The sequence below is a fragment of the Brienomyrus brachyistius genome, chromosome 9 (genome assembly GCF_023856365.1).
Source record: "Brienomyrus brachyistius isolate T26 chromosome 9, BBRACH_0.4, whole genome shotgun sequence".
NCBI classification, from domain to species: Eukaryota; Metazoa; Chordata; class Actinopteri; order Osteoglossiformes; family Mormyridae; genus Brienomyrus; species Brienomyrus brachyistius.
In genome coordinates, this window is record NC_064541.1 from 18,091,652 (window position 1) to 18,110,702 (window position 19,051).

The window sequence follows — 19,051 nt, forward strand, 5'->3', positions numbered from 1 at the left end:
TGATTGCCTGCAGGAATGCCAATAAATTAGATAATTTGGACAGTTTAAGCAATTTTACTGACATGAAAATAAATACCATTGCAGGACATCTGGCATAAAGATTAATCCCTCTATCTTGCGATCCTTTATCCACTACAGGCTCATCGAAGGGTTCTAATTTCCTCAAGATCCTGTTCATTAGCGACAGCAAGAAAGAGTGTGAGATCGATAGGCAGACTGTGTCTGTGGTTATAGTTCTGCAAGCACTGACCCGGATAATAGAGGGGAAGCAGGAGTTACTTCAGATGCAGCTCTCAGTTTCCTGTTTATCTCCCTATTCTCACCTATGGCCATGAACTGGGGGTGAAGACTGAAAGAACAAGGTTACATCCAGCTCACTCTCCAGAGCAGCGTGATCACCTCAAATATCCAAAAGGACCTTGAAACAGATCTGCTACTCTTTCAGAATGAGAGAAGTCAGCTGAGGTGGTATGGGCTTCTTACTGGGTACTGAAGGGAGCTGTTCCGGACGATACCCACTGTGCCGAGGCAGACCAAGCACACACTGGAGGGATTATAGCTCCCGGCTGGTTTGAGAACATCTGGGGATCCCTTAGAACAAGTGAGAGTCTGTGGCTTCGGAAAGAGATGTGTGGTCTGACCTGCTCAGCTTGCTCTCTAGGAGAAGTGGGATGAAGATGATACTGGATCATAAAATTGCCCCGAACTTGTGCTTGGGTGTCATATTTAATATCACTGCAACAATTTCATCATCAATAAATTATTTAAAATTTATACTGATGTTTTGAACTTGATATCAGTAAATGAAAATATTTAACAACAATGCAATATACCAGAACCATAGCCAAAAACCAAATGAACAATGAAAACGGGAATCAGGAAACACCCTGCAAGTGGATTTACTAATTAAAATATATAGTAAATAATAATTAAGGCGCATCTGACAATGTCAGCCTATTTACATGAAACGAAATTCCAAATAAAGATGAAATTACACTTCATTTAAATGCTGCATTTTATAAGCTAACTTGATACTAGAACTACTTTATTTCTGTTAACAACTGTTATACAGGAGAATTGTAAGTAAAGTCTCATCCTAAAAACTGCATGCAAATTCAGACATATTGGAGACAGAACTTCGTGCAATGCAGTTGTGTTTTCCCCCCCCAAAGAAACAGATCAGGGAGCAATGACCACAGTGGGATGAACTGATAAAAAAAACATGTATTCACGCTGTTAATGATGTGTTAAATTACGATTGTCATAACCGAATCAGAAAATTCTAGGCGTTTAAGACGGACAGGCTCATTCGAGACGCTACGTCACATGGGTCCTTGTCGCATCGGGAAAAAACTGAATAACAAATCGCCAAGGAGGTTCAATTACAGCTGTTTTAAAACTTAAACTTAAACATCTGTCAGCTATATAACCAACCAAGACTCGGACGGAGTGAGAATTTTATCCCGAAAAGAGCTCGTTTGAAGGTAATTCGGTATTCCGAAGTGGTCGTTTACAGTGTTCATCTGGGCCGTGTTGCTAATGCGGCTAGCTAGCAGGTTAAGTTGCACTAGTCGGCTAACTCTTAAGTTACTGAAGTAGAACTGACAAGCGGTAGGATGATTTCTTGCGCCCTAAAATTCATTTCAGTGACTCGAATCGACACATTAATAGTAATGTCTACCAAACAGGCCGTTCACTATATTTTTTGGTTACTTCGTTTTATTTTGTTCTATTAAATTTGCAAAATGCGTATGCAGGTTAACTACAGTTAATATGAGCTAAGAATTACTGAAAGGGGAAAAAATAACTTGTCACTCGTTAATAGTTGCGGGTACTGGTTTGTCTTGGGTGTTCTCGAATTGACAAAGCCATCTGCAGTAATAAATCATAACAAATCCTGTATTGTGTGAACACTGCCTACATAAGACCCGTCTCAGAAATTATTTGACTGTTTCTAGCTAATAAAGGCCCTTTGTGTCACTTTAGGTTGAGCTTTGTCTGTTTTTAAATATTTGGGTATGTGGTTAGAAGAACGTAATAAAAGATGGTGCTTTTGTTTAAAATCCCTTAAGGCGTTCTTTTAAGATCTTACTTTTATTATAAGATTTTATCGTCCATAAATAAAATCACACTCAACGTCGTGATTGTTAAATGGTTTTAAAATTAACAGATAGTCAGTAGTTCTAGTAATTTCCTTTATATATGCATAATTGATTATTTTGAGAGCAGAGTACATTAACCCCTCCCTCCACAAAATATAGGATTCAAAATTCCTTTGTTATTCTCGTATTATAATAGTGCTCTGCGCATTTGTGGTTATTGTTGATCCGTAGTTTCACACTTTTTATACAGACCTCTGAAGTTGCAGGCAATGCACGTGGTAATTTGGAAGTAGAATATACATGTAGGCCTACTATATAGAATTTCATCCTGTTTAAAGTTTTATATAAGGACAGCAGTGGGCTTAATGGTCAGCGGTCTTACACCTAAATGTTTTGAATCCTATATCCACTCTGTTTACATAGAGTTTGCATGTTCACCCTGTGTTGTGTAGTTTCCTCATACAGTCCAAAGACACACAGTTTGACTAACTGGCTTCTCACAGGATGCAATGTTATACCCATAGTATGTAATGTGTGTATGTACCATGCAGTGGATTGGGTGTGTTCTAGCCTTATACCCTGTGCTGCCTGGTATACACTATAAGCATCTTTGCAGGCCTGGCCATGATCAGTGGTTGGAAGATGGGTAGATATATGTTACATGAACACAAATTTTAACACGTGTCTCAAATCTTTATCGATAACACTTGAGTTAAATATATGAACACGGGCACAATTTTAGGTAAATTGCCGTTCAATTAAATGTGGGGTTTTCTATGAGCTTTAGGAGGGTGCAAAATATAAATTGTATTATTTCCCTAGATTTTCTGCATATGTCCCTTTTTAACCACAGTGGAATTTGCTGTAATACGTTTAATGTGGGTACTTTTCTGTCCGGTAAATTCATGCAACACAAATGATTATGATTCAACATCTGTAATAATGTCTGGTGGGCTCCACACATCTCAGTTCTCATATTTAAACTTAATATCGTAGCCCTCAAGGACGAAATTAAAGTGGACACAATTACCGCTGTATCCGTTTTGTTGTTGAATTACCAGTTATAAACATCAGTGACATAGCATGAGGTACAGCCCTGTGCTTTACTGATGGGGATAAATTTATCTCAAGGTTGCCAGAAGATTAACTTTTGAAAGAACCCATTGTGCCTCATCATGTGTGGGCTCTGGTGGGCAATTAACAAGGCATGGATGCCGCTGTACTTAAAAGGAAAACACAATGGTTACCAACGTTTGTTCCTTCCAAATGTTCAGTCGGACTGAAACCTTGATATGACTATACAACCTATTGTAGTCTGTTGAGGTATCTTATGTCAAGATCACATGATACCTAAATCAGGATCTTCGTAGTGTTTTCCGGCCATGAGACGTGTTACTCAGTATTTCAGTCATATTCTGTAACTGAGATCACAAAAGTCCAGAAAATTTGTTCAGTTCCCGTTGGTGCTTTTTAAGAATACACATAACTGCATTTATAGCAGAGTGATATACAGCACTAGTAAAAAGTCTGGACACGCCTACAAAAAGATAATTTGTTTTTGAATAATAAAACGATCTTAAGCACACCTTGAGGTTACGCAGTAAGTACTATCTTGTGAACAAGGAAAGGTATGCAGTGCTGTGGTGGATGAGCTACCCCCCCCCCCCAACCCAAAGCCCATAGAGGTAGATTCAATTGCAGAGTAAGCAAGTTATGGAAACTCCTTCAGGACTGTTGGAGAAGCATTCCAGGAGTCACCATCTGGAAGCTGGTTGAAAGGATACCAAGAATCTGCAGTGCTGTCATCAAAGCAAAAGGGGGCTTTTTAAAGAGTCTTAAATTTGAAAACATTTTGAGATGTTGAACACTCCTCTTGGACTTTGCAGTATGATGTGTAATCATTGCCTCGATGCCTTCAAGTATAAGGCGAATAACACACCTAAAATAGAGACAAACAAATGTAAAGCTGGTGTGTCCACACTTTTGACTAGTACTATAAACTAAATTCTCCATTTTTTTTTTATTAATGCCCAGGCTTTGTATCAGGTTGCACTTTAACGGTGTTGTGTAGTCAAAGAAAATGTTTACGGCTCCAATTCAACATGTATGCAAATAAACAGTGATACTAATTTTGTTAAATTTCAGCACCAGCTCAACTAATTAACTTAGCCGAAGAAGGTGTAGCACTGGGGTGATTTTAGAAGCTTTGAAATGTCTAAGCTAAAGTGTCATAGTTTTACACTTGATCATTTAAACATCATTTTCTTTGACTGTAACTGGGACTGTAACTTGCAAAGGAACTAGTGCTTTTTAGTGTGATGATACCAGACTATGAGCTGCAATAAAATTGTATTTAAAGACTTCTTTGAAGTCATGAGGAGTGTCTTCTATAGAATGGTGTGATGCGTGACTCCATGGCATTACACAGATATCTACATCAGTTTCACCTTCTCTGTTTAGGTGGATAGGCATGGGTGAGCCTGGTGATATCGAGGTAACTGTGAAGACTCTGGACTCGCAGAGCCGAAGTTACTCGGTCAGAAGAGAAGTAGGTGTTTCTGTGACTTCTCATTTTGCCGAATCTTGTTCAGATCGTTTAGCGTGACATGGGCATCGATGGCACAGACCCACAGCATATCTTACAGAAGCAAACATTTCCTTTTCCTGTATTGTACCACATGGACAAAAAACAAAAAATATTTACCCGAAATAAACTAAAGCCAAACGGAACTTATCCACCAACAGAGTGTGTCAAATAAGTTGGTGGTGTTGCTGTGAGTTATGTCAACAGACAAAAGTCAGGGTGAACAAATACCACTTGATTACAGGACTTTAGGTGATGGGTGTAATGTTTGGCTAGATGCCAGTTCATTGGTTCTATACAGATGTTTACTTTGTCCGGGGCTTTGCTACTGAAACTCCCATGATGCATTGTACTGATTGATTTCCTCCTGCCAGCTGACGGTGAAGCAGTTTAAGGAACACATCTCTGAGTCTGTTGGGATTCCTGTGGACAAGCAGAGGCTCATCTATCAGGGCAGAGTATTGCAGGATGAGAAGACGCTGACAGACTACAGTGAGTGTCATGGCTCCTCTCCCGTTATCATCGTATCGCCTCTGGTTAAACAAGAGTGTTTCTGTAGGTGGTTGACAAACTGCAATTTTTTAATGTGTAATTAAACTTTTTTTTTTTCATTTCCCCGCGTTGTTTTAGGCAGAATGCAAACGCTGTATGTTTTATTAATCGCCTCTGTCACTGTCAGTGGGCGTGCATTCCAGCCTTATGGGCTGCAGCGTCTCACTTTAACATTACGGAGGGATGCTTTGCTTTGCGTTTAGCATTTTCCCCCCCTTCTGATGTGTGAATCGACGCGATAGGAAAAACTGACTCGAGATTAGCACACAAACACCCTCAACCTGGATCACCGTGGCGAAAGAAACACCTATTGTTCTCTTTCCTTTTTTAAACTCATCACGGCGTCGACATTTAAATACACCTACTGTACTTATATGTAGCTGTGGAAGGAAACGACTTGCCTTAAAGCATGTTGCCAGTCTCAGACATAAAAGGCTTTTCCTATTGTTGTTGCACAAAGTCAAAACTTGGGGGGGAAAAAAAATTTTGATGTCAGATATAAATTTGAAAATGACACACTTCTAGCTTCCTACTTTGTGTTCCATGGAATAGTGCTGTGCTTTTTCGTACTTTTGATTGTTATGGTAGTTTTACTTGGATTTTGGCTGTTTGGGTGGTGCTATCTTGTGAGAAGTTCTTCTCTTCCTTTCGTCCAGAGAGTGGGCACGGGCCCGGCACAACTCATTCCTGCCATGATTGTTTCCTCAAGGCCATGCAGGAGCTGACAGTCACAAATGGCTACTCATCATTTTATTCTCCTACTGCTACACTGACACTATGACAAGGTGACCAGGCAGCATGCAGACTGAAGCTCCCCTCATCTTCATATGTCCACCCTCCTCTTCATTTTCCTCTCAGATGTGGAAGGCAAAGTCATCCATTTGGTGGAGAGGGCCCCTCCGCAGACGACGCAGCCGGGGACAGGAACCGGGGGCACGGAGGGGTCGGTCCCGCCTCCCCATTCCGCCTCCGCCACTTCCCAGGGTGCACCACATGTGCCGCCACACGACCGTAACGCCAACAGCTATGTCATGCTGGGGACTTTCAACTTGCCTGTGAACGTCGTGGACCCCCAGCAGATCCAGGTGGGGTCTTTCTCGTCTCGCATTCCTGCCGTTGGTCAGTTTTCCTCTCCATGCTTATTATTGCGCGTCTTACCAGAAGGGCGAAAGCAAATAGACTTAATTGGGTTCTTGGGGCTAATTGTGCCAACGTACCGCCATGCGTTCTGTTCCAACAGTCAGTAAATATGACCAATGATAGCAGACTCTCTCTCCCTCCATCTGTGTCTCTCTCTTAGATGTCAGTCCAGCAGGTGCTGTCAGGCCTGGGAGAGAGCGGGAGAAATGCTCGCGTCATCACCAACACAACTGTAAGCATGCGGGGGTCTGGGCAGGCTGTCTCCCGTGCAGCAACAGTAGCCGGTGACGGCCTCCTCTCCGTCTATCTCAGGGCAACGGGTCTGTGGACGTGCACATCAACGTGGACCAGGCGATGCAGAGCGAGCCCAGGCTGCGGCTGCTGCTGGCGGAGAACCTGCTGAGGGACATGGACTCTGTCATCCTCAGGCTGGAGGTACCGTTGAAGAAGATGCCATATGGTGATAGGTGTAACATCAGTGGTTCCAGTCTGAAGTAAAGCCTTCTGCCTCTGCTTTTGTGTATGAAGGCTGGGATCATGTTACAGACAGTCACCAGCTGTTCTGCGTTGTGTGTTTCTCCTCTGACGCGTGACGCAGGGCCAGGCCGGCGGAACATCATCTCCACAAGATTCCGCTCCTCCTGCCTCTTCCTCCTCCGCTGCCGCCACCGCACCCGAGGCACAGCCTGTAGATGCCTCCCCCACTCCACCTCCACCCTCTTCTTCCTCTACATCCACTCAGACTGATGGACCCCCCTCCTCGGGACCCAAGTAAAACTTTTACTTGCTCATTATAAAGCTTGTTTTGTGCGCGGTGCATTATGGATGCTGAGCTCATTCCGAAAACACGGGGCCACGTGTGACTCCTCCCTTTCACCATACAGCCACCCCAGCCCCTTGGAGCTGTTGGATATACTGGTGGAGCTGAGGAGGGTGGAGGACAGGCTGCAGCCCTTCGTTCAGAGAGCTCACTCCATCCTGGGGGCCGCTACCTCCGCCGACTACAATAACAATGTAAGCTGCAGGCTTTGCATCTCTGATTTGTCTTAATTACATACTTGGCACATCGCTGTCTGATGCAAACTTAAGTCCATTTTAGGATGATTGACATCTAATTGACCAATGAAAAGATGTTACGTAGATGACTTCATAAAACTAATAGTTATGGTTGTACTAGTTACCATTTCTCTTAAAGATGCACCGATTGTATCGGCCAGTTCCATGCCATGAGTTAAAATAATTCACTATCAAAATCATCCAGAAATTTCCTTATTGACGCATTACTAATTTCTGCTCATGATGGTTGTTTTGTATGGATCACTAATTTTAATGTTAACGTTGATAGATAGTTAGCTAACTAACATTAAGGTTAACATGAATATAAAGCAAGATTAGTTTGTATCTTGTTAACACTGACACATTTGCCTCGCTGATAATGATCCGTTGATACATTAAACCGTTCACTGACGGCTGCGTAACAAAAGGTTTCTATTTGTGATGTAATGGCGTCTCATGGTGTTTTAGGGTTATTTTGTAGTTTCTGAGAAAACGTGTTTTTTTTTTTCCATGCTCCTGGAATAATGGTTTTTAGGAAATAAGTGTTTTTCTTGGGAAGTAACGATTTCCTTTTAGCAGCGGTGTTCATTAATCTCAGGGCGATCGTTTCTCAGGTACAGGAGAGAGAAGACGACCAGCGTGTTTTGAACCTGGTGGGGGAGGCACTCCGTCCCCTAGGTAACGCGCTCGTCGCCCTCAGCGACCTACGCTGCAACCTGCTGGCCCCCCCTCCTCGTCACCTGCACGTGATCCGGCCCATATCCCACTACACCTCCCCTGTGATGCTGCCTGGTGGCGTTCACCACATCCCCATTCCGGTGCGTCATCTTTCAGTTTATTTAATAGCATTATAGAAATTAATCTATAACCCGAGAGTTCTCATTAAATGCATTCATCTCAGTAGAGAGACTTTCATTGTAGGTTCAGGTGTGCTGTTAAATCTGCCGGCAGATGAACATGGGAGCGACAGTGACTATGACCACCAATGGCAGGCAGGCACCTGAAGCCCAGGCCCCGCCCACTACAGCCACTGGCCAATCAGAGCAAGCTGAAAATGGACAGGTCCCGCCACCGCAGCCCGCTTCTGCCAATCAGCCGGCACAAGGACAGACAGGGCCGAGGGTTATTCGAATCAGTCATCAGACAAGGGAGCCGGTGGTGGTGATGCAAATGAACCTGGATGGTGCGTATGCTCTCTGACCTGTGTGTCTTGTCAGTGTTCTTATGCTTTTGACATTTTACTCAGTTTTTTTTTTTTTTTACGTGTATGTACATAGACTCTGCTGCACCTCAGGCTTCAGGACAGCAGACGGCTGCTGGAACTGGGCAGACTGGTGAGTCTGGATCGGCTTTTGCATCGCTGCCCCTGTGGTTTATTGCACAGCATTGCAAATTGCAAGTCCTCATAACCAGGTCACTATGAATTTTGTTCCTTGAAGGTTGTGTGCTTTGTGTGCAGCTGGTTAAAGGTCCGTGCTGCCTGCTTGGGCGGCTGCGTGACCCGTCATTAATGTCATTTGTGAGTCCGCATCGTTTGCCTTCTCTCCAGGGACCACGACCCCTCCTCTCATCCCCGGCCTCCCGCCCGAGTTCATGCAGGCGATCGTGAACCAGGTCACGCAGCAGGCCGTGGCAATGGCGACTGCTGCCTCCGGGGGGCAGCAGGCGACCCAGGGCTCCAGTGTGAGTGCTGGAGGGACTGCCCCGAACACACCCCAAGCCAGGGTAGTAATAACCCACCCCTTCTCCCCCATGAACACGCAGTCCAACGTCGGAGGCAGAGGAGCCACTATCAATATAAGGGCAACGGTTCCCCCCACTGGGGGCCAGCAGCCTGTACAGGTGTAGTGCACTTTACTGTCCAAGCATGCCTTTGCGTCAGCTGCCATACTGGTACCATCTTCGGTACCACTGGTATCGTTGGTCTCGTCTGGTTTCTAAGATAAATCCGGATTAAAATAAATTTGTCTACCTCGCATATTTCATTTAAATCAGTAATAGTTTTTTTTTGGTCATGGTCTTTTCGTATTTGTGGATTTTGCTTGAATGATGAGTCATACGAGTGTCCCCTGGTCACCGGAAGGGGATTGCAGCTCCCTTCCCTGACTAAAACGCTGTGATCACACACACCGCTGGTTTAAAGTCTGTCTTAAAGTTGCTGATGCTTTAGGAAGTGGACTTTTGAGACTGTTTGAGGCTAACTGTGCTTCCAGTCGGCTTTGCTGAACGTATCTTGCTGATGTGGTTAATATAGTCTTATTAAATGCTGTTGCATTGATTAGTGACCCTATAGGGACAGCAATGCCATCTCCTGTAGTGGTCTGATTCCTCTTATCAGTGGCTGAAAATTGTACTGTACTGATATAAGCAGCCATGTAATACTGATAATAGTAACACATCATTTTGGGAATTTTCATGCAGTGATCCTGTACACATATGACACTCGAAACGGATTAGTCACTCGGTGATCTCATGTATTTCGTAATGCCACTGTAACAGACTCAGCCCTATTTCATCACTGTCCTTAAAAATGATTGCGGCGACTGACTCGCCTTTAACACGCATTAAAGCTGTGTTACCAAGATAAGCCGGCTTTCTGATCTAGTAAGACACAGCCATCCGGACTTGCAGGAAGTTATTTAATATTGAAGATCACAGCCTCTCGTGTGCACTTGCGCCATCTGCTGGTGAGTGCTGCATAGCGCAGCCTAGTCTTCCTCCCTAACTGTGCTGCAGTGTCACCTTCTTCATCTCTCTCCAGATGATCAATGGCCTGGTGGGCCAGCTGCTGATGCCTGTTCACATTGGTAGGTATACCTCCGTAGTGCTATTTATGCTTTTCTCTTCTCCTTTGCTGGATTCAGCGCGGTAAATGTGGTGCCTGGCTTAACATAACATATTTCATGTTATCTTTAGGCATCTAAAGGATATGGCACTTTCACTTTGTACCGTGTGATTATATTCAGGATGTCAAACTGAAATCCGGTCGTGTTTGTTTCCTTCCAGCGAGTCACGCCTCCACCACCTCCTCATCCCAGTCCTCCTCCTCTGCTCCCCCTCCAACGAATTCCTCTGACACTTTGCACCAAGCGCCGGCCAGCGCGGCCGCCCCCAGCCCAGCCCCAGACGGCGCGGCCCCGCCCCAGGCAGCGACCGCCGAGGGTAACCTGGCCCAGCTGCTGGGGTCTGTGTTGGGTGGGGCGACAGCGGCCGGCTCCGGAGGCTCGGGGTTGCCACCCTCCATTACTGTCACCATGCCTGGGATCCCTTCCTTCATACAGGGAGTCACAGACTTCATTCAGGTCAGTGTGGATCCTGTTTCCTGCATTACGCTGAAGATGGCCCAAGTGTCACGGCCTTTTTCTAACAAGTGCTTTGCTGAAAGGGTGATTCTGAAATCAGAAAGGATAGTTTTAGGTGGAAATTCACAGCCAAATTACCCAATGATCCTCAGACAAACAAACTGAGACACTAAACGTCTTGGTATGAGAATGAAAGGCCTGAAACAGGAAATACAATGTTGAAATAAAGCCGGGGGCATCCCAGAATTATGGATGTGACACTTGTATATCGATTGTCAGGATAAGTCTCTCAGACCATGAACAAGCTTCGTATCAGTGAGTCAGTTTCCAATTTTTTCCATATAGTACAGCATTAGTTAAAAGTTTGGAGACATCTCCGCATGGAAAGGTTTGTTTTTAGTATTTTCTACATTTTAGAATTATTATAAAGACATCAAAATTATAAAGTAGCGTATGTGGATTATGCACTGACAAAAAAATAAAAAATAATAATTTTGGGGAGTTGGGGCAGCTCAGTGGGTTGGGACTCAGAAGGTTGCTGGTTCTAACCGCTGGGTCAGCAGAGACATCCATTGAGCAAGGTTCTTAACTCCAGTTGCTCCATGGGATGCTAACAGCTGTCCTGAAGGAGCCCCCACATGTATACTGAGTAGGAGTATGAGGCTTTTCCTTCGCTTCCTGGTCAGTCTCCTCCAAAACCATTTCTCATGTAGTTAGGTCAGGTGGCCAGGTCATGTGATGAGACACTTGGTTTAGTGCGTCCAAATTTTTGACTGCCGTTGAATACTATTTCATCACACCTTTGACTTCTCCCTTCTTTTTCCCAGGCCAGCCAGCCAGTCTTCCCCCCGCCCCACAGTGGTCAACAAGCCCCTTCTGCCAGCACCGCCCCAGCATCCCCTCCCGGCACTACCCCAGCTCCCCCCTCTGATTCTACCCTCAGCTCTGTCCCTGGCGCCACCCTGGGAGCCCCAGGAGAGACGTTGAACCCAGAGCTCTTCACCGGCATTGTTCAGGGAGTGCTGTCCACCATGATGGGCTCTCTCGGGGCTTCCCAGAACAATACCGAAACCATCGCCCAGTTTATCCAGAGGGTGTCCCAGACAGAAAACTTATTTGCAGCCAGCACAGGGGATGCCACAGGTATTCTTTGAGAGAGCGCTCCGTACAATTTCTCCCTTGTTTCCGTTGTTCGACGTAACCTGTTTATCAGATCGAGTGTCCATCTACCTCATTCTGTGTATTCCACATGGTACTGAGTCACAGCTCCTTTAAAAAGACTGAAACCACTGTCAATAGGCGGGAAAAAACATGCTATTTTCTTTAGTCTCTATCTCCAGTTCCATCCCTTGTCTGTGATGTCATTGGGCGTGTGACTTATCCCCCCACGCCTCTGTAGGCTTCTTTGTAGATCTGCTGTCCCTGGTCTGGCAGAACTTCACTATGATGGACATGGTGCTGCTGTTGCACGGCCAGCACCAGCCCCTGAGCCGCCTTCAGCCCCAGCTTGCCCAGTTCTTCACAGAGCACTACCTACGCAGGAGGGAGCCCACCGACGCCAACATCTCTGTGAGCTGCACTCCTGTGACGCTCGGGACATGAGCAGAGAAACTTTTGTAGTGCTACTCTGATCTTGCACACACCCAGCAATTTTCATAACACAACATGGTCCACTCTTAAATTTCACCTGTACTCTGTTGTGCACGCAGCATTAGAAACGGACTGTTTACCATTAGTGCACAGCACCAGTCAAAAGTCTGGAGACACTTGCTTTAATGCGTTTGTCTCTATTTTAGCTATGTTATTCACCTTATAGTAAAGGGTTTCGGCAATTAAGTAATCTGTATATATTGCAATGACCAGGAGAAGTGTTTTATAAAATTTTAGATTCTTCAAAATAACCCCCTTTTGCTTTGATGATGTAGCCACCTAGAATGCTTCTCCAACAGTCCTGAGGGGTTTTCCATAACTTCTGGGCACGAGTTTGCTACCTTGCTCTTACTCTTCGATCCAACTCAACCCAAACCAGCTGTATACTGTTTAGGACGGGGGGGGGGGAGAAATGTGGGGGTCCAGCTCATCTGTCACAGCCCTCCATCTCATTCCTTGTTCACAAGATACCTACTGCATAATCTCAAGGTGTGCTAATGGTTACCAAAGGAAGTGAATTACAGTAGGTGTGTCCAGACTTTTCACTGGTACTGAATATGAAGATAGACACAGACTGATTTTCTTATTTTACGCATGCAGGCAGCAGCCGAGGAGCTCATCAGTGGGCTTGATGAGTACATCACAGAGACCTTTGTAAGTGCCGCTGCCGACTCCCTCTGCAGCACATGCGAAACTCTCCAGTTTCACCAGTCAGCACCAGCTAAACTTTCACCAGTCAGGCTTTAACCAGCCCCGTTTCTTCGCCAGTCCTCGGCGACGGTGCTAGAAGGCGTGGACATCACCCAGACCAACTTATCCTTCCTCACACGGCAGCTCACGCAAATCGCCACGCACGTGTTGCGCTGCTGTGGTGAGTGTGGAATATTCTGTCTGGGCCCCTGTGGTGCGTTTATTTATCGTCACCGTATTACAATTAGCAGCCCCATCTCACTTGTGCTCTTAGCTTTTAATCTCTGTAGTGAAGTCATTTAAAAAGGACCCAAACTTAGGTGCTTCAGGTAGAAGTCAAGTGTTAATGATTAATGGGGAAATTTCAGCGTGCTCGTCAGCGTTCTATTTTAAGGCACCTTGCCCGTCGTCTAGCTAACCACGGGAATCGAAACTTGCATCATATTGCTGGTTTTCTGTATCTTGGGAATTCCTGGTGCATGCCTAAGTTCCTGAGTCAGATCTTGGAGTCATTTTCTATTATGCACGAAGGAATATCGCCGCATGAATGCTGTCTTCGTCGCGGTGGATTGTGCGATAGCCCCTCCAGTTCACCGCTCCATCTGCCGTCGACCCTCTCGTCCCTGCAGACGATTCCTTTGGGAGCCGCTTGCTGTTGATGTGCAACCAGGTTCTGTTCGAGTGTCTGGCCCTCAACCTTTACTGCCTGCGGGGGGAGCAGATGGCACTCACTGACGTCATCAACCATCGCATAGTTAGTGGAAAAAATATTGGCCACTCTGCCGTCTACCTTTGTCCTTTTTCTTGACTTTAGTCCTTCTGGCTGTTGGGTAAATGCTGCTAAATGCTGCTATACCTGGTTTTATAATGGTGCTTTTATTGGGTACATTTATTGAGTCAGTCATATAGAGGTGGTTATGATCAAATGGGGGTCATGAAATGACCCAATTTTGGGGTCATGAAATAGGCCATAGTATGTGGATAAAGTCTTGCTCTGAGAACATTTTCTCTCTCTCTCTGGTGTTGATGACGTCATTCTCCAGCCTGTTTGACTCTTCTCTCTCTTTGCTCTTCATGCAGAGAAGTATGTCCACAGAGGTGAACCCCAGTTTGGTCAACTGGCTGACCAGCATGATGTCCATGAGGCTGCAGGTCATCCTGGAGCACATTCCAGTCACAGAAGAGCAGATCCTGCATTATGTCATCCGCACGCAGGTTTTTGTTTCACCTCGGACAGGCATGCACATGCAAGTCTGGGTATTTCCCAGCATGCACGGCTGCGGACAGGTAATACCTGTTAGACTCGCCGTTCGAGCGAGTCACGCTGATTTGTTCTTCTCCACAGGATATGTCAGAGGACAGGGAAGAATCCGAGATGCAGCAAGCATCCAGGCCTGTGGAAGTGAGTGCACGCCTTCCGCTGCGTCTGCTTTAGGTGTAAATTCCCCTCTGTAGCTTATGCAACTTCCATCGGACTAGATGGAGGAGGGTCGCTCCCCCACCCCAGCCACCACTGCTGAGGAAGCCATGGCGTCCCCGCGGGACTGCAGGACCGAGGCGCCCGTCCGGCCCGGGGGGGCCATTGGGATGGAAGGTGCTTTTCCGGGAGTGGCTGGTGGAGAGGTCAGCGAGATGACAGAAGAGGGAGAGGCCTGGGCTACAGCGGTTCCTCCTGTAAGGACCGGAGCTTTGCTGTCGTCGTACGACTCCTCCCTGTCCGCTGACCGTCTGGCAGCGTCTCTGCTCTGCAAGTTCACAATCCTCCTTCCAGCTTCTCCTCCCTTTCACCGAGACGCCCCTTTTCCATACCATGTCACCCCGCCACACCTGGTATACCTCTGTCTCTTGCCGGCTCTTTTAGGAGTGGGTGCCCATTATCCGACAGGACATAGTGTCCCAGAGGAAGATAAAAGCCCAGCCCCCCCTCTCAGATGCCTATTTACACGGGATGCCAGCCAAACGTAGGAAGGTAACACTCGCTTGTCAAAGAAGTTAGTGTTTCCAAGGTGTCGTACTGGGTCGTTTGATAGCTGGCGCTCCTTTTTTCCGAGACGGCACAGGGCGACGGTGTCCACGTCTCTCTCACTGAGGCCGTAAGTCAGGCAGCAAAGTCAGTGGGAGCCAAGCCAGTCACTGCCCCAGAGAGCCTTCAGGAAGACCTAGAAAGTTCTGACCTTCAAGACATATATATGGAACAGGTAATGTCCGATGACAGTGTCCAGGTTTTCCAATATTATGCTGTGGAATTTTCCTAATAGACTTTTGCTTCTCTCTCAGGTGAAACGTGATATGAATAAACGAGTAAGGGAGGACCCAGAGTACAGCGCGCAGCGATTCCCCAACACACAAAGGGCTTTTTCACTGGACTCTTAATGTCATTGGTTGGCACACATGGGAGTGGTGCTTGAACAATGACATTTTGCTGTTGAGCAAACGTACCTTGCAAGTTTTTTCCTCCTGCTTTCATTGGATTTGAAGTATGAGAAACTAAACCCAGGTTATATGGAGAATGCTGTCAGTTATCCATGCAGCATTTTTGGTTGGCAGGAAATGAAGCCTACAAGCCCTGCAGTTTGACCCAATGATCCCAGTTAAACTGATAAGCTTTAGCTTTTCCATGAACCTGTGGATATATTGAAAAGTCCATCCACGGTCCCTTCTTCTTTTATTAACTGAATACAGGAACCTTGAAAAGTTACCTTCCTAAGACATCATGCTTGATCTGCAAATGACCCATTCTTTCTAGGCATTTCTGTATGCTTTCAGCTTCTTCGCAAATGCTCTATTTTGTGATTTATTTTATGTTTGTATGAACATTCGAAGAGCGACGAGGCAATAAAAGGTTGTGGCAATGGCAATAGTGATACACATGGAGACAACACCAGTAATGATATCACATTCTTGCCCTGTCACCTTGGCTTTCTGGCTGTAAGCCTTTTATGTGTCCTAACTCGGATATCGGGGTTGGTGAAATGACAAGCTGTGTTAAGTATTTATTTTTTGTTGAGGTTAGAGTGATTATGCAGCTATATGGTGTTGAACGATTTTGATTTAGAAACATTTACATCCCAAATCATCCTTTGTGTTTTTGTCCAGTGGTTGTTTAAAATTAAAACGTTTGCCAATGAATGCACTGAAATTTGATTATTAAGTCCCATTTAACAGATTATATATGCACCCTTACTTGCAGAGTACTATGTCAGTAACCGTTTAGATGTATCCCAGCAGCATGTCCAAATAAGTTACCTAGAGCTTATAACTAAAAGGCGCCTTAAGAAAGTTGTGTTGTAAGGTAAATAAATATATTTAGCATTTATTCTGCCCTTGCTGCTTATCCATGGAAATACATGAAACCTACATGAATCAAGTGCAGTATAAATCTATTCTTGTGATTTCTTTCAAGTACCTTGTTAACAATATATAATATAATTTGTAAATGGAGACAGAATTCAGGGATTGGAGTATGTATTGAATGTATCGGCATTACTAGCTAACCTAAATACACCTTGGTGCTTGTCATACTGCAGTACAACGTGAAGAATCTAACATGCTAGAAGTAAGGCTTATTCATGAAGTAAGCAAGTTTTGAACAGGTTTTAAAAATGAAGGCTCTTATCGCAGAATGTCTTCTGTCCGTATGTTGTAAGCAAACAATTGTCAAGACATTTCCGTGATGCATGTGGGTGGATTACAGGACTTACACATAAGTGAAAGTGGCAAGTAAACCAGTTTACAGGAGACTAGGGAAAAACTATATGCAAGTGTTCAGGGTTTGAGGGCAGGTGGTCTCGCCCCACAAAGGAGTGGAACCGAAAAATCTGAAAACATTATACTGAGAGGAAATCAAATCGATGAGTGGCTTTATTACACTGCTTTCAAGAATTGGCTATGGATTTCCCACCATCCGTATTTATACCAAAAACAGTTGATTGTTATTCATACCAGTAAAAAATGATCCTGAACGCTGGTTTTGTTTATTATTAATTTTATAAATAATATTGTGTTGAGCTGGTTTCATGATGACCAACAAATTCATGAAATATTCAAACCATAATATATGCAGTCCTTATAGAATTATTCATGAAGTATTACTGAAAATAGCCTTAATAAATACATTTCAAACAGTTCAAAATTATGGGTATGGATAAGGTAGTATACTCTATACTAGGTTAACAACGATTACAAGTTTTAAAAGTGTTAACGATTTTTAAACATGCTAGTAGAATGTGTAAAGTTTATTCATGATCAAAAATACACAATAATCATAGACATAAATACGATGATAGAGTAATATTTTCAAACTTGATGTAGATTCTATTATGTAATGAGAATACTGCCTGTGACTATACTGCCCCACAAAGGCTAAACAGAGTAACTATGCTCATGCTGAGAAAAAGGGCTTCAATTTTGTTTACAGTAGGGGTAGTACTTAGGTAAAGGATAGTGTTCTCTTCAAAACTGAGCATAGCTGAACTAACACATTTTTCACAAGATAAAACGGAGCCTAAGAGAGACAGTTATAACTTAATTTTGCTAAAATATGTTTGCTAAACCCCACAGTCCAAAAACATGCTGAGGCTAATTGGAGTTCCTAAATTGCCCGTAGGTGTGCATGTGTGAGTGAATGGTGTGTGAGTGAATGGTGTGTGAGTGTGCCCTGCGATGGGCTGGCCCCCCATCCTGGGTTGTTCCCTGCCTCGTGCCCATTGCTTCCGGGATAGGCTCCGGACCCCCCGCGACCCAATAGGATAAGCGGTTTGGAAAATGGATGGATGGATGGATGTTTGCTAAACCCCACAGTCCAAAAACATGCTGAGGCTAATTGGAGTTCCTAAATTGCCCGTAGGTGTGCATGTGTGCGTGAATGTTGTGTGAGTGTGCCCTGCGATGGACTGGCCCCCCATCCTGGATTGTTCCCTGCCACGTGCCCATTGCTTCCGGGATAGGCTCCGGACCCCCCGCAACCCAGTAGGATAAGTGGTTTGGAAAATGGATGGATGGATGGATGGATGTTTGCTAAAATTGTTTCCGGCCATGTCCATCCCTTTATGACCAGCTTCTAGTGGCTACTCCCAGCAGGATTACGCACAACACTCATGTCAAACTGGTTTCTTGAACATGACAATGAGTTCACTGTACTCAAAAGGCCTCCACAGTCACCAGATCTCAATTCAATAGAGCATCTATGGGATGTGGTGGAGCAGGAGATTTGCATCATGAAGGAGCAGCTGACAAATCTGAAGCACCTGTGTGATGCTGTTATGTCAGCATGGACCAGAGTTTTCTAAGGAATACTCCAAACTACTTGCTGAAGCTATGCCATGGATAAATAAGGCAGTTCTGGATGCAACAAAGGGGCTAGCAAGGTGTACCTAATAAAGTGGCCAGTGAGTGTATATTCACAATGATTTTTTGTATATACAACATTCAGTGTGGAAATATAGGAAAAGTACTAGGCTATTACTTACTCTTCATGTTGTCCATATTGCTCTTATTTAGAACAGGGCCATAGTGAGTTTTGGGGTTTCCCAAGAAAAACACAAGGTAGGGGACACCCTGGGTGGGATGTTAGTCCCCACTCTCAAGTTTTGGACAATCTAGATTCACCAGTTCATACAGTATGTTCACCTCTGTGCAACCAACATATGCACAAGAACATGCAAATTTAATATACATTCAGTACAAGATATGAGCTCTTACCCAGAAAGATGAGAAGCGATGATGTTATCCACTTCATGACTGTGCCTTCCCAACTAGAGTATTATGTAACAATAATTAAAAAATCAAATTCACTGTTGCTCAGATAATGAAAATGTACTTTATTGTGTAGTATCATTGACTTTTTTAATTGCATCTCTATTTATAACCCACTCAAACCAAGGGAACAAAACCATACTTGTATGCTTGAACTCATTTTGAATTAATTCAGAGTTGTTTAATCGAGATTACACTGGTCTAAAACCACACACCCTGTT

The 19,051-nt window shown here is 44.6% G+C and overlaps 1 protein-coding gene across 4 annotated transcripts; it reads left to right on the forward strand.

The window, feature by feature from the left end:
* The first annotated feature begins 1,308 nt into the window (after positions 1-1,308).
* bag6 (BCL2 associated athanogene 6) lies at positions 1,309-16,392 on the forward strand. 4 transcript variants are annotated; one of them, XM_049026958.1, is made up of 26 exons: positions 1,309-1,484; positions 4,563-4,650; positions 5,061-5,178; positions 6,097-6,323; positions 6,539-6,610; positions 6,691-6,813; positions 6,977-7,149; positions 7,263-7,392; positions 8,049-8,252; positions 8,386-8,617; positions 8,712-8,768; positions 8,984-9,117; positions 9,199-9,276; positions 10,196-10,241; positions 10,441-10,736; positions 11,564-11,879; positions 12,136-12,305; positions 12,987-13,040; positions 13,155-13,257; positions 13,706-13,830; positions 14,157-14,291; positions 14,422-14,478; positions 14,556-14,750; positions 14,938-15,045; positions 15,128-15,274; positions 15,354-16,392. In XM_049026958.1, the coding sequence occupies exons 2-26, from the start codon at positions 4,573-4,575 to the stop codon at positions 15,447-15,449; spliced, it is 3,474 nt and encodes a 1,157-aa protein (XP_048882915.1). In that variant the 5' UTR covers positions 1,309-1,484; positions 4,563-4,572; the 3' UTR covers positions 15,450-16,392. The 4 variants fall into 4 exon arrangements, with proteins under 4 accessions (XP_048882915.1, XP_048882914.1, XP_048882916.1 ...); XM_049026957.1 differs by having other exon boundaries at positions 8,984-9,276; XM_049026959.1 differs by lacking the exon at positions 9,199-9,276 and having other exon boundaries at positions 1,310-1,484; positions 8,984-9,159.
* The last annotated feature ends 2,659 nt before the right edge of the window (positions 16,393-19,051 follow it).